This window comes from Nicotiana sylvestris, chromosome 6, assembly GCF_000393655.2.
Source record: "Nicotiana sylvestris chromosome 6, ASM39365v2, whole genome shotgun sequence".
Lineage (NCBI taxonomy): Eukaryota > Viridiplantae > Streptophyta > Magnoliopsida > Solanales > Solanaceae > Nicotiana > Nicotiana sylvestris.
Window position 1 is genome coordinate 165927424 of NC_091062.1, and position 17954 is coordinate 165945377.

The window sequence follows — 17954 nt, forward strand, 5'->3', positions numbered from 1 at the left end:
TAGCAAATAACATCCAAATCCTAATCCCTCAAGCCAAAGTTAGAACAAACACTTACCTCGAATGCTCCAAACTCAACTCACGCTTCTAGTATAGCTTTACCTCTTGATTCCACCACCAATCCGCTCGAATCTAGTCATAAGTTACTTAATCACATTAATAATTACTAAATGAATCATCCCCAATGCATGAAAATAGATTTTTCAAGGTTTTTCCCAAAAAGGTCAAAAATACCCCCGGACCCACGTGGTCGAAACTCGAGGTTCGGACCAAAACCCGGTTACCCATTCCCCCATGAATCCAAATATATGATTTGTTTTTAAATCGGACCCCAAATTGAGGTCCAACTTCTCAATTTGTAGAAAACCTAGGTTCTACCCAAAACACCCAATTTTCCCCATGAAAATCTTTGATTTGAAGTTGAAATTATGTTAAAAGATGTTAAGGGATAAAGAAATTAAGTTAGAAATCACTTACTAATCGTTTTGGAGAAGAAAAGTTGTTTGGAAAATCGCCTCCTCGGTTTTGGGTTTTTGAAAAGTGAAAAATGACTGAGATTTCCGAACTTGTATACCTTTCTGAGGACCTGGCGTGGACCGCACAAAAATGTGTTACGGCCGCGTCGAGTGGGAGAAAAATTGGGGCTTCTCTGAACCCTTCCAGCGCGGACCGTACTGTTTTGGTGCGCGGCCGCGCTGGTTGACCTGAAACCCTAGCCCTCAGACTCAGCCACGCGGACCGCACAAAAATGTATCGCGGTCGCGCGGCTCCAGCGCGGACCGCGCCAAAATGACCGCGGCCGCGCTGGTGTCTGCAACACCTGAACCTGCATTTTCTTAAGTCCAAGACCTCCCGGGCCCCATTCAGAACTCACCCGAGCCCTCGGGGCTCCAAATCAAACATGCACACAACCTTAAAAACATCTTACGGACTTACTCGTGCGATCAAATCGCCAAAATAACATCATATACATAGGATCAAGCCTCAAACACATGATTTTCTTTCTTCAACTTTCATAACTCAAATTCTCCATTTTTAGTCCGAAACACGTCATATGACGTCCGTTTTTAGCCAAACTTTACAGATAGTGCTTAACACATATTTAAGACTTGTACCGGGCGTCGGAACCAAAATACGAGCCCGATACCTATATTTTCTAACTCCTTTTCATTTCAAATTTCATATCAAATTTCAGAAAAATAATTTCCTTCAAAAATTCATTTCTCGGGCTTGGGACCTCAGAATTTGATTCCGGGCACACGCCCAAGTCCCATATTTTTCTACGGACCCTCCGGGACTGTCGAATTACAGGTCCGGGTCCGTTTACCCAAAATGTTGACCGAATTCAACATTATGCATATTAATACCAAAATTCATCAAATGTTTCACATAATTCACATATTCTAACATAAAAACTTTCCGGCTACGCGCCCGAACTGCGCATGCCAATCGAGGCAACTAAAAGCGAGATTTTCAAGGCCTCGAAAGCGCGGAACAAGGAAGAACTACGGTGATGACCCTTCGGGTCGTCACACATACCAAGCGTGGTAATCCATAAAAACACCTTTTGCTGCTATCCATTAAAGTTGGCTCCAGAAAATTTTCCGATTTCTCAGTCGGTGGCACAACAGTTCAGCTTGACGAGGCTATCGCCATTGCCGCAACAGTCGCAGAAGGATTTTCATTATCAATTGTCATTTCTCACAGTCAACAAGAGAAGAGTTCAATTAATGACAAAAATAGTACATTAAATAGTACTGTAATTAATGATAGACAATACGTTTAATAAATAAAAACCAAAGTTTTTACATACCATTTCACAGAAAGCGATGAAGTTTTTATGTTCTTCAAATCGTTTCTGAATTTTAATACTCCGATAAAGTTTTTATATCATTAAATCAGAATAGAAAAATTCAAAAGCAGTAGAAAACCACATATGTTTTAATCTCCAAAAATAGAATACAAATTATATTTTAAAAAAGTAATTTTCTTAAGATTGTTATTCAATCTGTATTACTGTAATGAATAATGAAATAGTAAACTTTCTGAAACAGAATCAGAAACAGAAAATTAGCAGCAACAGAATGTCGAAATAATATCTGAAAAATAATTTCGGAATAAATCGATCCCACTGAATGCACATTGTGTCCGTAAGAAAATTATTCGCCTCAAATACCTAAGGTGCTGGAATATTATCCTCCCAAGATAGAACAATTTAACTCACCAGTGTATTGGTACCAAAAACTCTATTTATAACCATTTTCTGGTACTGTTTCTGAAGAGATTTGCAACCTTTCAGAAATATCCATGGTTGTTGGAACAGGTGGGAACATTTCACGTTTGAAATATTCTGGGAAAGAAACGGACCGGGTCGTGTCGTGTCGTGGATTATTCCGCGTTGAATTTTCGTTAATTAATTATACAATTGAAAGAAATTTTGTCCAAAAAGATTAATAAATCAATCTTTGACCGAAGCCTAGCGAGCGACGACGACGACACGAGGCTTACTTTCCTTCTAACTCATTTAACAAGAAAAGTGCTTTCTCAGTATAGCACATTTACTTTTCTTTCCACCATCAATGAGGGACATTTTGGTCTTTCCAAAGCAAAAAAGAACTTACTTTCCCTTCACTTTGTTCCATCCATTTCCCATTCACCAATCTTGTAATCTCAACAAAGCTACTAGTACTAAAATTTAGGAGCTTACAATGTTGGATTCGATGAATCAGACTCTATTGTATCGACGACCTAATCTGCATCTCAAAAATAACATGGAAGTTTTTTCTCTCTCGCAAAAAGACATACTATAGATCCTTTTCTACTTTTCTTTTTCTCGCATGGGGTTGCATCTCAAAAAAAACATGCAAGTTTCTTCTCTCTCGAATATCGCATGTATAGATCCTTTTCTACTTTCCTTGGGAGGGGGATAGGTATTTATATCTATCTCCACGGGCGGACCTAGAGCATTGAATATGAGTTCCCAGAAATTCAATAACTCTTGTTTAGACCTTATATTTATATTAAAAAATTTACTAAATATATGTAAATATCTAATTGTAAACCCATTTATTATTGCATATTAATTTGAAACTACGATAGAAACCCATAAACCTCAAATCCTCGATCCAGCTCTGTCAATCTCAATAGCCTCATTCTTAGAGATACTTGTGATTGAATAAGTTTTGCTGTGTAAAATGCAAGGACGATTCATTCCCACGCTAGTGCGAGACAAGCTGCAACCTTTTTTTCTCTATGCTTGCTTAAGAAATACTACTAAAACTCTTTCAAGGGTTAATAAATTCATAATGCTAATGACAACAAAGTTTTCACATACAAAATAATGGATACCGAAATGCATAAAGTAGGAGCAGAGTATATCTCAACCTTTATTCAAAAACTAGTACTAGTACGACTCACATACAAAACCTCTAGTCAAAGTTTGTGGACAATTGTCTGAGCACCATACTAAGGTCTCATAATCAGAGTCAACAGAGGGGCATGAGTGTAGGAAGGAGAGAGCTCAAACCAAAAGCGCTGCAGAATTTGAGATAAAATCAGCTTGGCTTCTAACATGCCAAAGTTCATCCCAATGCACATCCGAGGACCCCAACCAAACGGAAAATACATCTGCTCTTTTGCAGCTTTTGATACCCCTTCAGAGAACCTCTCTGGATTGAACATTAACGCATCGTCTCCCCATACTTCTGGATTGCGATGAACCAAATGAGTAGGCACGCACACTTGTACTCCTGCTGGAATTGTCATGTCTCCCAATTTGGTGTTCTTAGACATGCTTCGAACAAGAAATATTGCTGGATATAATCTCAACACCTCTTGGAATATCATGTTTATCTAGTGATCGATCATTACAAAATAAAGAAATCATCAGAATTTTGAAACTTTTAAAATATAGGACATGAAAATAGTATACTAATTATTGCTATTACTTACTAATTTTAGCTGATTTAAGTCATCAAACTTTGGTTTATTTTTCCCAATGACTTGAAAGACTTCTTTCCTAGCTTTGTCTTGCCACTCAGGATGCATGCTCAAGACCACCATTGTCCAAGAGAGCAAAGCAGTGGTTGTATCTTGACCTGCAAAGTAGAATTCTTTACATTCTTCAATCACATCCTCGGTCGTTATTTGTCCTCCTGCTTTAGACTTGTTATCTGCGTTTCTTGCTTTTAGGAGTAGGCCTAAAATATCATCATTGTCTGAAATTCCTCTTCGCACAGCATCTTCTCGTTTCTCTATTATTCCTCTTATCAAAGATATAACTTTCTTGTGGATGTACTTTGCTTTTCTGTTTGAAGCCGTAGGAAGAAATCTGCATAAAATTGAAACAAGTTATAATACTGAGGATCCAAATGTTGAACGAAAAAAGTACTTCTGCTTAGTTATTCTATACGATTTCACTATAAACACACCTTAGCGAGGGAAAGAAAAGGGTGAACGAAGACGCCAAAATTAGTTCGCACTGCTCCTTTTGAAGTAGGAAAATTGACCTTCCTTCTTCAATATTGCTACCAAAGGCAGCTCTTGATATAACATCTCCACCTAAGTTTAGAAACTCATTTAACACATCCAACTCACAACTTCCTGTTTTGCCAACCAATTCCTCCCATCTATTTAACATTTCATCACAACACATAGCAAATGCTGGGAACATCCTCTGTAAGACAAGCATATAAATATTAAGAATTTTAAGTTATACGCCTGACGGTTCAAAAAATATTTACACCAAGTTAATTCCTATAATAAGCATTAACCAATAACCAGTAAAATTAGTAACTAGCCTCTATTATCACTGGTTAAACTACAGTGTAAACTTAAATCCAAAACATGAAATACCATTGTCTAATTTAGAGTTCAACCAAGAAATTAAGACTAACAATTAGTAAATAATACCTTTAACTTCTCTACATGAAAGGCAGGGTTGAGTAACTTTCTGTGGGTGTCCCATTTTTCTCCGTCATAACTCGTAAGTCCAGTAACAAACAAATGAATGAAAGCATTGGCTTCAGGCTTGTGGAATTCATTAAATCTGTTCAGCAATTCTCGAATTAGCTTTGGATCTGTAACTGTCACGCGAGGTGTCGGTCCATACCACAGTACAAATATTTTCTCTGCTTCACATTCTCATTGGTTAGCATGCATGGTACTCGTATTTGAAAGCGTTTAGCTTCTATACACTGACAGTAATATAAGAATTGTCACACTATTAAGTTGTCTATTCACAATATGTTGAACTAGTAATCTGGAAAATAAAGACATGCAACATGATAGAACAGTTCAAACTAAGATGCGTGGACTCTCCAAAATAGTGTCGTACCCGTGTCGGATCCTCCAAAAATGTACTACTTTTGAATATTTTCGAAGAGTCTGAGCAACATAGTGTAACGACTCGACCAGGCGTTTTGAGCTTTTGCACTTCGCTCGACAGTTCTCGGGCATGACTTGCCCCGTGTGGTGTATTATGACTTATGTAAATCGTTGGTGTTGGGTTTCAGGTTAATCAAAATGAATTTGGAAGAACATTCTCAGTTGAAAGCTTAAAATTTGAAAGGTTGATCAAGATTTGACTTGTTTGTATTTGATTTAGGATTGGAATTTTTATGGTTCGATTAGCTTCATGAGGTGATTTGTGACTTAGGAGCGCGATCGGAATGGGTTTTGGAGTTGTAGAGAAGATTTAGGCTTGAATTGGCGAAGTTGATATTTGGGCGATTTCCGGTTGATAGGCGAGATTTTGATATAGGGGTCGGAATGGAATTCCGAGAGTTGCAGTAGCTTCGTTGTGTCATTTGGGGTGTGTGTGAAAAATTTCAGGTCATTCGGACGAGATTTGTTAGACCTTTTGATCGAAAGCATAATTTAAGAGTTCTTGGAGTTCTTAGGCTTGAATCCTATGTTAAATTGGTGAGTGATATTGTTGTGAGCGTTCCGAAGTTTTGAACAATTTTGAACGATGTTATGGGATGTGTTGATACAATTGGTTTGAAGTTCCGGGGGTTCCAGGTAGGTTCCGGGATATTTTAGGCCGAAAATCATAGCTGTAGCAGGTCCAGAAGGGTTGAAGGCCTCGGAACCCACCAGTGCGGTCCGCAAAAAAATGAAGTGCGGCCGTGGTAGGTGCTGTGCGGACCGCACAAAATGCAGTGCGACCGCGGTAGGGAACATTTCACTAGTCCTATTTCGGAAGCTCATATCTTTTGATCTACAAGTAATTTTGAGATGATTCCAAACGAAAATTGTAGCCCTTCGTGTCTAGTTTCCAGAAAGGTAAAGAAATCGGAATTTGAAAATCTGTAGAGAAAGTTATGTCCAAAATACTAAAGCTTGTCACTGTAGATGAAAACCTGTGTGGCTACAGTCGTTTTTGTGCGGAACGCACTGGTTTTGTGCGGACCGCGGTCGTTTTTGTGTGGTCCGCAGAGGTGCAAATCTGTGGGGTAATCTATAAATACGAGGTTTTGGGTTTTATTTAATATTTTGACTTAGAGAGCTCGGAATTTTGGCGATTTTTCAAAGGTTTTTCAAGAAATTCATTGGGGTAAGTGATTCTAACTCAGATTTGGCTAGAATACATGAATCTATCATTAAATTCATCATTTAATTCGTTATTTGGGATGGAATTTGGGAAGAAAAGTTGTGGAATCTTTAAAAAATATAAAATGATGATTTGAAGGACCAAATGGTATCGGAATTGGATAATTTTGGTATGGTTAGACTCGTGAGGGTATGAGGATACTGAAAATGTAAATTTTACCCAATTCCGAAACGTTCGCCCGGGGCTCGGGTTTTGGTAATTCGGGAATTGTGCCTTTTGTTGATTGTTCTCGCTTGGGATTTGTTCCCTTAGCATATTGTGACATATTCATTCTGATTTTGGATAGATTCGACGCGCGTGGAGGCCGATTCGAGGGGCGAAGGCATCGCGAGCTAGAGATTTAGCCGGTTCGAGGTGAGTAATGATTGTAAATGATGCTCTGAGGGTTTGAAACCCCGGATTTGCACATCGTAGTGCTATATCGAGGTGAGACACATGCTCGATGATGAGCGTGGGGTCGTGCACTATTGGGGATTGTGACTTGGTCCGTCCCGATTGATGATTTTACCGCGTATATGACTGAAACTTATTTGCTATCATCATGATTTGGGCTGATTGCAATATTTGGGCTTTGTGCCAACTAGTTGAATCTTTCGGGGATTCTTATTACTATTTCCTCACTGTTTTGACTCATTACTTGAACTCAGTCATGTTATTATCTACTGTTTTACTACTCAGCCATCTTTACTAACTATTGAGACTTAAATGATATTTATAAATGATGTTTTGGGCTGAGAAATACTGTTTTACTATTGCCCGAGGGGCTTGTGATGATTTTTGGACTGAGTAAGGCCGAGGGCCTAGTTGTGAGGATACATTGATACTGATATGAGGCCGAGGGCCTAGATTTGATGCCACGAGATGACTTGATATTGCGCTTGGGCCGTAAGGGGCCCCTCCCGGAGTCTGTACACCCCCAGTGAGCATGGGTACCCATTGTGATATGAGATTGAGCCCGAGGGGCTGATATTGTTCTGAGTTTAAGCCCGAGGGGCTGGTACTGTTCTGAGATGTTGCCCAAGAGGCGTATTCGTTGATTTTGTGCCCGAGGGGCGAATTACTTACTTGTCAATTACTTGTTTTACTTGTTGAAGAGGTATTTTACTTTACTCTTCACTGTTTTACTGTTTTAAGTGATCTTTTACTGCTTCAGTATAGAATGCCTTGCATTTTACGTGTTTTCTTACTTTCAGTCGTTATTTACGTTTGTTACTCACTGAGTTGGAGTACTCACTTTACTCCCTGCACCTTGTGTGCAGATTCAGGCGTAGCTGGTACCGCTCCTGAGTGCTGATTCCTCAGGTTCCAGACGGTTTTTCGGAGACTACGAGGTAGTTGTTGACGTCCACAGCCCGGTGTCTCTACTTCTCCATCATTTCTGTTTCCTTTCAAACATCTGTAGTAGTTTAAAACTTTAGCAGACTAGTATTATGGTTTAGAGATGCTCGTGACTTGTGACACCCCGGTTAGGGCTGTGTCGGGTTGGACTTTCCGCACTGTTATCGATATTTTTGCTATTTAGTATTGTTTAAATCATGTTTAGACCATTTTTATGTTGATTAAATGATTTAAAAGTTGAGTTGGGTTGAACTGGCTGGCCTTGTCTTCACAAGAGGCACCATCACGACCGGTTTTCGGGTTAGGGTCGTGACAAGTCGGTATCAGAGCCTAGGTTACATAAGTCTCACGAGTCATGAGCAGGTTTAGTAGAGTCTTGTGGATCGGTACAGAGACGTCTGTATTTATCCTCAAGAGGTGCAGAACCCTTAGGAAAACTTCACATTCTTTAATTCTAATCGTGCGTCCTTGATTCAACTTGAAAAGTAACTCTTGAATTCCTTCCACGAGTTCGTATGCGCTCATGAGCGCTCAGTATCAGATGTGCCTTGATGGCTTGTGATTCCCTGATCGAGAGGCGAGATGTGATTACTGTGAGTTGATGTTGGGCCAGTCTGGAGGACTTGAGGCCGGATCTTTGCCTATAGCTTGAGCACCGATGTGCTGATTGTGTGAACAAGTGTTTTTGAACTCATATGTTCGGTAGTTTCCCTACTAGTAGGAGTGACGGTTGGATAACTATGTGATGAGTATGCTAGTACTGCGAGATATATCCATATGGTTTGGAGGCGACGAGAAGGGTCTGCTAGAGGATAGAAGAACTATTAGGTGCTTGAATTCCATCTTGATTCGAGGTAGAGCCCCGAGTTATGGGCGTGTGAAGAGTCTTTTCATGTGTCCTAATTGGGAGTGAAGTAAATTTCATGTTGCGGTATGAGCTCAAACTCAGGAAAGCTAAGTGACTACATAATGTTTGTGACGGTGGAAGGTATACAGAAATGTTAGTTGAAGACAAGGCAGGTGGGTTATCTCCTGCGAAGTGTTCCGAGGTTGTGTGATCCTTATGTGTCTTTTAGAAGGTCTCATTTACAAGTGAAATATAAGTGTTGAAATTTAAATTTTGAGTCGCTTAAGAGAGTGGACTTGACTGTTGCAAGGATGAATGCGAGATTTGCAGAAGATTCAAGGTACTAGATGGTCTGTGTTTCACGAGCTTATGAAGGTTTGATTTTAATCTCACTATGGCATTGTGGCAGCAATAGAGTATATGCGTTATGAGTTATTGTGTGTATTTTGGTCTACGGCTCCGAGCCAAGTGGGGGAGTCTGCTATTGATTAAGCGATTGCACGGTTATGTGCTATGTTGGTTCCGATTTGAGACGTTCGGGTGAATCAGTTATGGCCTACGGAGGTTGAGACCGAGGATGGCTCGGGTAAAGGAAAATTTTGATGAAGATTATATTATGCTTCATAGGCGTGTGAGAATCACAGGATGTCTTGAGTTGTTATTGGCAAGAATGCTCAGTGCATAGAGTAGGAAGTTGCTTGGTTATATTGGGATGAGGTTACATTCTGTGGTGTCGGAGTGCCAATGAGGCACGGGTTGTTCGGTTCATTTGATCAGACTAATTGCAGTTTGAATAGAGTGAATGACTCTCGAGAATGGCTCTAATGTGTTCAAGATTCTACATGTAACAATTGGGTATTTTAAAGTTGTATATGTGGTTAGGAACTGAGTTTTCATTTGGAAAATGTCAAAGACTTGTGGTACTTCCTACATTTCCTATGAGATTCTATATATCAGTATTAGGAAGGTAATGGTTCCAGATTTGCAGGAAGTCCCTTCGGGGTAGGTATTTTAAACGTGGTGCTTTTGGAAACACTTAAGAGAGTACTCAGCGGCTTATGAACCTTAGACAATGTGGTTTTATGCTTGGGTCTCATGTGGTAAGTCTGGGTTGAGGAATTGTGGTGCTACAGCAAGAGGGGATATCAAGTTGAAGGTAAATCAGCAGGAAACTCGGATAAATGGGGTAGCTGGGTAGTAGGCCGGATCGATATGGTAAGGATATGATTAGTTCCTTAGGTGTGTACGGGGTAATGAGTTCCTACAGGTATTTCGCAGCAATGCTCTTAGGTTTTGATGGCTTGCGTAGCTTAGTCGAGTTAGAAGGATTCAAGCCTGGCAGGTCTGGTTTGTGCAAGGGGAACTCGGAGAGTTCTTGATGGTTTCTACCTCGGTTGGAGATGTATATTTTCTATGGGCATAAGGAGCATGGGATGCATAGTGATTTCCTTCTAGATGGGATCAATGGAAAGTTCTTGACTAGTGGAGTACGTAGATGTTTGTGGCTCGAAAGGGAGATGTAGTTCTCATGTTATCCTAAGATGGTATGGTATATGCTGTATGTTGTGGAGGATTGAGATTTGCGTGTGTAAGGTTACGGTTCAGTTTTGAACGGAAAGTCATAAAAATTCTTAGGCAGCACGGGCAGTTTCAGATGATTAGAGAAATGAGCTTCAGATGATTAGGGGATGATCTCCAGATGATTAAGGAAATGGTATTGCTAAATAGGAGTGATCTCACGAGGGTATATGTTTCAGAAAAGGCAATGTGATTAAGTTGATGGTACTTCGATAGAATTACGGCGCTTTCTTGTTAAATCGACTGATGATATTCGAGTTTGCTTGGTGACACGGGGGAATTTCAGAGTATCTTTTGTGGAATGATTGGGTATTTGAGGTGCGGTATGCATTCGGATGGCGGAATTGGGATCAGGTATGTTGATTCATGTGCCATATGGATTTAGAGACGGGGAAGTTCTCACATTCAGGTTATGTTGTGGTTGTGAGTCGTGTGTATCGGCACTATTTAGTGACTATCGGGGTTTGGAGACCCAAGCGGATCTTTTATGCTTGGCATGTTAGATTTTGAATGGGATATTGGGTTCAGACTGGTTGTCTCCGTGTTGTGTCATTCTGGACTATTGCGCTAACACGGCACTGTTGGCTATGCCGAAAATGCCACGGATTGAGTGGCGAGTCCGTAGGATTATGCCCTAGTGGAGTAGTTTTATAATTCGAAGACCCAACGGACGGTTGGGAATGATTGTCTTTCTTATTTGGGCTTTCGTGATGGATGTCAGTGTAGAGGCTTCTACCATTGATTCAGTTCCGGTGGTGAGGGACTTTTCAGATATGTTTCTTGTTGTCGGGCAGGGTTGTTAATTTCGGTATTGATTTGATGTTGGACACCGTATCGTATGGCACCGGCAGAGTTAAAGGGGTGGAAGAAGCAGCTTCACCTTGATAAGGAGTTCGTTGGCAGGCCAATGTGGATGCGTATTCTAACTTGAGTCGGCTTGGTTGGCTTCGAATTGTATTATTGAGATAGGTGTTGATTTGTCAGTTATTGAGCTTATTAGTAATCCGGGGAGGCCTATGAGTTACCTTTCCGTGTTGCGAGGCGTTAGGATTTGTTGGTTATCGGCACATGTGGTGCGGTGTTATTGGGGTCTCTCAGCAGGATTCGAACGGGAGGAGTATCGGATATTGCTTGGCGGATGGCGCATCTGTTATGCCCTTTCGGGTTGTGCGGTGTTATGTACTTGCTTTACCGTGGGTATGATGATTTGCTTTGGTTCCAGACATCGAATTGTGCATGGTTGTCGATTTCGAGCAATGTGACTTAAGGTGATTCATGTGGAGCAGTGTTGGATAGGATCGCACATCGCAGCGAAGTTAGGTGGAGGTGATTCATGACGTTGCGGGTTATATTCGTGTGTTATGTTCCTATGATGTGAGACGGGTTATCAGCCTTGTGTTGTGGTGGTACTGCTGAACTTGAGGTACAGCTCTTTCATTTGAGTCATTTTCATGATTTGAGTATGTTTAAACTGTTGCGTATTGATGCGTGTATTGTGCAAGTTGTGGCTTAGGCTTGTATGGATATGTCATGTCACCAGAGTGGTATGTTGGATTAGAGGAGGTCGTTGGGATCATTAATGAATACGAACGAATTTGATTTCAGCATGTTGGAAGGATAATATCGAGGTTCGGCTCGAAAATTTGCTATGGTATTTGCCAAAGGAGAATTGGCTTCATGAATGGTTGATCTGAGAAATGGTTATGGTTTATTGCGTGTTTCATTTATCGTTAGCAGTATATGAAAGTGTTGGAATGAGACTTTAGTTGATAAGATATTTTTTACCAGTATTCGGTTGTTGTGGGCAGTTGCTGTGAATAGAAGTTATCGCTACAAGCGTTTGAGTTACGTGGTTTATCATGTAATTGCACCTGAGGTTGCAGGTATGGGTTATTACAGTTGGTTCGGGCTTATTCTGAATATATATGTGAGATTCTGATCTTGTGGATGATTTCAGAAGTGGAAATGGGGTTCTAAGGTTTATGGGCTAGGTTGGATTGTGAAATTTTGGCTGCATTGAGTTATCGAACCTATATGAGATAGGGTGACGTGGGATCACCCCCGGGTATATGCATGGTAAAGTTATTCAGCAATTGGTTGGCTCTGGAATAACTTTGGGCACGTCCGAGGACGAACATGTGTTTAAGTGGGGGAGGATGTAACGATCCGACCGGTCGTTTTGAGCTTTTGCACTTCGCTCGCCAATTCTCGGGCATGACTTGCCCCGTGTGGTGTATTATGACTTATGTAAATCGTTGGTATTGGGTTTCAGGTTAATCAAAATGAATTTGGAAGAACAATCTCAGTTGAAAGCTTAAAATTTGAAAGGTTGACCAAGATTTGACTTGTTTGTATTTGATCTCGGATTGGAATTTTTATGGTTCGGTTAGCTTCGGAAGGTGATTTGTGACTTTGGAGTTCGATAGGAATGGGTTTTGGAGTTGTAGAGAAGATTTAGGCTTGAATTGGCAAAGTTGATATTTTGGCGATTTCTGGTTGATAGGCGAGATTTTGATATAGGGGTCAAAATGGAATTCCGATAGTTGCAGTAGCTTCGTTATGTCATTTGGGATGTGTGTGCAAAATTTCAGGTCATTCAGACGAGATTTGATAGGCTTTTTGATCAAAAGCATAATTTAAGAGTTCTTGGAGTTCTTAGGCTTAAATCCTATGTTAAATTGGTGATTTGATGTTGTTGCGAGCGTTCCGAAGTTTTGAACAAGTTTGAACGATGTCATGAGATATGTTGGTACAATTGATTTGAAGTTTCGGGGGTTCCGAATAGATTCCGGGTAGGTTCTGGGATGTTTTAGGTCGAAAATCATAGCTGTAGCAGGTCCAGAAGGGATGCACGCCTCGGAACCCACCAGCGCGGTCCGCACAAAATGAAGTACGGCCACAGTAGGTGTTGTGCGGACCGCACAAAATACAGTGCGGCCGCGGTAGGTGTTGTGCAGACCGCACAAAATGCAGTGCGGCCGCGGTGGGGAACATTTCCCTGGTCCTACTTCGTAAGCTCATACCTTTTGATCTACAAGGAATTTTGAGATGATTTAAAAATGAAAGTTGTAGCCATTCGTGTCTAGTTTACTGACAGGTAAAGATATCGCAATTTGGACATATGTAGCGAAAGTTATGGCCAAAATACTAAAGCCTGTCACTGCAGATGAAAACTTGTGCGGCCGCAGTCGTTTTTGTGCGGACCGCACTGGTTTTGTGCGGACCGCGGTCGGTTTTGTGCTGTCCGCAGAGGTGGAAATCTGTGAGGTACTCTATAAATACGAGGTTTTGGGTTTTATTTAATATTTTGACCTAGAGAGCTCGGATATTTGGCGATTTTTCGAAGGTTTTTCAAGAAATTCATCGGGGTAAGTGATTCTAACTCAGATTTGGCTAGAATACATGAATCTATCATTGAATTCATCATTTTATTCGTGATTTGGTATAGAATTTGGGAAGAAAAGTTGTGGAATCTTCAAAAAATATAAAATGATGATTTGAAGGACCAAATGGTACCGGAATTGGATAATTTTGGTATGGTTAGACTCGTGAGGGTATGAGGATTCTGAAAATATAAATTTTACCCGATTCCAAGACGTGGGCCCGAGGCTCATGTTTTGGTAATTCGGGAATCTTGCCCTTTGTTGATTGTTCTCGCTCGGGCTTTGTTCCCTTAGCATATTGTGTATTCGTTCTGATTTTAGATAAATTCGACGCGCGTGGAGGCCGATTCGAGGGGCAAAGGCGTCGCAAGCTAGAGATTTAGCCGGTTCGAGGTGAGTAATGATTGTAAATGCTCTGAGGCTTTGAAACCCCGGATTTTCACATCGTAGTGCTATATTGAAGTGAGACATACGCTCGATGACGAGGGTGGGGTCGTGCACTATTGGGGATTGTGACTTGATCCGTCCCGATTGATGATTTTATAACGTATTTGACTGAAACTTATTTGTTATCATCATGATTTGGGCTGATTGCAATATTTGGGCTTTGTGCCAACTATTTGAACCCTTCGGGGATTTTTATTACTATTTTGACTTATTACTTGAACTCAATCATGTTATTTTCATTGTTTTACTACTCAGCCATCTTTACTCAGTGTTGAGACTTAAATGATACTCCCTCCGTTTCAATTTATGTGAACTTATTTCCTTTTTAGTCCGTGCCAAAAAGAATGACCTCTTTCCTTATTTACAATTTACCTTTATGCATTGATTTATAGCCACACAAAATATATGTACTTCATTTTACACCACAAGTTGAAAAGTCTTCTCTCTTTTCTTAAACTCTGTGCCCAGTCAAATGGGTTCACATAAATTGAAACGGATGGAGTATTTTTAAATGATATTTTGGGCTGAGAAATATTGTTTTACTATTGCCCGAGGGGCTTGTGATGATTTTTGGATTGAGTAAGGCCGAGGGCCTAGTTGTGAGGATACATTGATATTGATATGAGGCCGAGGGCCTGGGATACATAAATATGCCACGAGGTGGCTTGATTGATATGAGGCCGAGGGCCTAGATTTGATGCCACGAGATGGCTTGATATTACGCTTGGGCCGTAAGGGGCCCCTCCCGGAGTCTATACACCCCCAGTGAGCGCGGGTACTCATTGTGATGTGAGATTGAGCCCGAGGGGCTGATATTGTTCTAAGTTTAAGCCCGAGGGGCTGGTACTGTTCTAAGATGTTGCCCGAGGGGCGGATTCGTTGATACTGTGCCCGAGGGGCGAACTTCTATTTATTTACTTACTTGTCAATTACTTGTTTTACTTGTTGAAAAGGGATTTTACTTGACTCTTCACTATTTTACTGTTTTAAGTGATTTTTTACTGCTTCAGTATAGAATGTCTTGTGTTTTACGTGTTTTCTTACTTTCAGTCGTTATTTACATTTGTGACTCACTGAGTTGGAGTACTCACTTTACTCCCTGCACCCTATGTGCAGATTCAGGCGTAGCTGGTACCGCTCCTGAGTGCTGATTCCTCCAGTTCCAGGCGATTTTTCGGAGACTACGAGGTAGTTGTTGACGTCCGCAGCCCCGTGTCTCTACTTCTCCATCATTTCTGTTTCCTTTCAAACACTTGTAGTAGTTTAAGACTTTAGCAGACTAGTATTATGGTTTAGAGATGCTCGTGACTTGTGACAGCCTAGTTAGGGTTGTGTCGGGTTGGACTTTCCGCATTGTTATCGATATTTTCGCTATTTAGTATTGTTTAAATCATGTTTAGACTATTTTTATGTTGATTAACTGCTTTAAAAGTTGAGTTGGGTTGAGTTGGCTGGCCTTGTCTTCACGAGAGGCGTCATCACGACCGGATTCGGGGTTAGGATCATGACACATAGAGTTCAAGAACATTAAAGAATGTAAATATTCTTTTTACTGCCAATGTATATAAGTTAATCTGCCAAAAGAATGTAGGCTATGTATAATAGGGAAAGGTGAGAGTTAAGAATTTGGACTTACTATAAGTGTTAGCAACATGCAGAAGAAAAGGATTAACCCAGGGTATGATATCATGAGTTAAAAGGGGTTGTTTCTTGGCTTCTTTAGACATTTTCATTATCTCTTTAAGGTTCCCAAACAGCAATTTGCAGGGATAGCCATAGATGCCTTCCTTTTTCAGCTTCTTCTCTATCATCTTTGGCCACCACCATATTGTATACAGCAATTTTGCACAAAAAATGGCTACCAAAATACCAACTGTTGCAGCAATTAGTGTTGCAGCAGCCACAGATTTTTATGAACTGAATAGTGAGACTATTCTCTTGAGCGCAGAACAAAGATAAGAATGTCTTTCTAAATTACACGGGAGAGAAGAGTTTATACCTTGGAACACAGATTGAAAAAAAGCAAAGAAATTAATGGAACTTGAACTCTGTGTATACATTTATTAAGTGGGACACGTGGAAGTTGGAACTACTGCAATGAAATCAATAGATGTTTGGTAATTAAGCTTTTTAATATATGCTTCTTAAATGCACTTGTTTGTTACTATTTGCCTTGAAGTTTTCCTCTTTTGTCTTATCCGAGACAAGTGAAATGTCATTTCCAACAAAGTAAATTTCCAACAAACATATATCGTGAAGAAAAACACAAACTTCTTTGCCAGAGACATTTCTTTGATCCTAATTCAGCTATTATAGGTTCATATTGTTGTGTACGCGAACCTACGGTCTTTACGTTAAATTAAATATTGAGATATTTATCCAAAAAAGAAAGGATTAATTTATACTAAATATATATTTTCTTTAGTAATATAACTATATTCTTATAATTCTAGATCAACCCATGCCCCTAAATACACATTTCTCAACTCCTTTTCACATTTTTAGAGTTTTCCGTCCCCTTTCTTCTTCTAATTAGTTTAGTATGTGAGTAACGGAAATTATTAGAATCCCGTAATTCAAGACTTGTAGCTTATCCAACTAAGGGTGTTTGGTATGAACGAATAATATTTTTTGGAAAATACTTTTTACTTTTTTTATATTTGATTGGCTTAAATATTTGAAAAATATTTTTCTCATGAATTCATTTTCTTCCGATTGGAGAAAATATTTTTCCCTATCAAAAGAAAGGAAAACATTATCCAAAATTCTTTTCAATCTTCTCCACCTATTATTCATCCCTACAAACCCACCCCTACCCCCACCACACTCCACTCTTCCGAACCTCGCCCACCACCCATCCTAAAAAAATATTACTAAGAGTATTTTCTTTTCATGTTGTAAATAAAATATTTTTTATATTTTAACAAAATGAATATATTCTTTTCATCGTAGAAATATTATTTTCCATCATTTTAACAAAACGGGTATTTTTTTTCATGATGTAAAAAAAGTATTTTCTTTCATTTCAACAAACTAAGTGGGCGTTTGGACATCAGAATTATAAAATTAAAAAAAAATCAAATGAAAATGGTATTTGAAAATTAGAGTTCTATTTGGACATGAATATAATTTTGGGTTATTTTTGAAATTTTGTGAGTGATCTGAGTGAAAATTTTGAAAAATAACTTTTTGGAGTTTTTTAAATTTTCCGAAAATTCCAAAATTCATCTTCAAGTGAAAATTGGAAATTTTATGACCAAACATCGATTTCTAAAAAAAAAGGTAAAATTTTTCAAAAAACGTGAAAATATTCTAATGTCCAAATGGGCTCTAAGTATTTTCTTTTCCTGATATAGAAAAAATACTTTTTTCCAACAAAAAAAGTACTTTCTTTGGATGATATACAAAAGTATTTTCGTTCATTTCAACAAAACGAGTACTTTCTTTTCATGATGTAGAAATAGTATTTTTTTTCATTTCAACAAACTAAGTATTTTCTTTTTCTGATGTAATTTTTCTTTTCTTATTTTAACAAAATGAGTACTTTCGTTTCATGGTGTATAAAAGTATATTTTTTTATTTCAACAAAACGAATATTTTTTTCATGATGTAGAAGAAATATTTTCTTTCATTTAAACAAATTAGGTATTTTCTTTTTATGATGTAGAAAAAATATTTTCTTTCATTCAACGAAATGAGTAATTTTTTTCATGCTGTAAAAATGATACATTCTTTTTCAACAAAAGAAAC

At 39.3% G+C, this 17954-nt stretch overlaps 1 protein-coding gene across 1 annotated transcript; it reads right to left on the reverse strand.

The window, feature by feature from the left end:
* Positions 1–3254: 3254 nt before the first annotated feature.
* On the reverse strand, positions 3255–16237 carry LOC104211090 (cytochrome P450 CYP72A616-like). Its single transcript, XM_009760088.2, has 5 exons — positions 15841–16237; positions 4910–5127; positions 4429–4673; positions 3950–4328; positions 3255–3850 (listed from the first exon to the last, which is right to left on the reverse strand). Exons 1-5 carry the CDS (start codon positions 16013–16015, stop codon positions 3464–3466), a joined length of 1404 nt encoding a protein of 467 aa, XP_009758390.2. The 5' UTR covers positions 16016–16237; the 3' UTR covers positions 3255–3463.
* Between the last annotated feature and the right edge of the window lie 1717 nt (positions 16238–17954).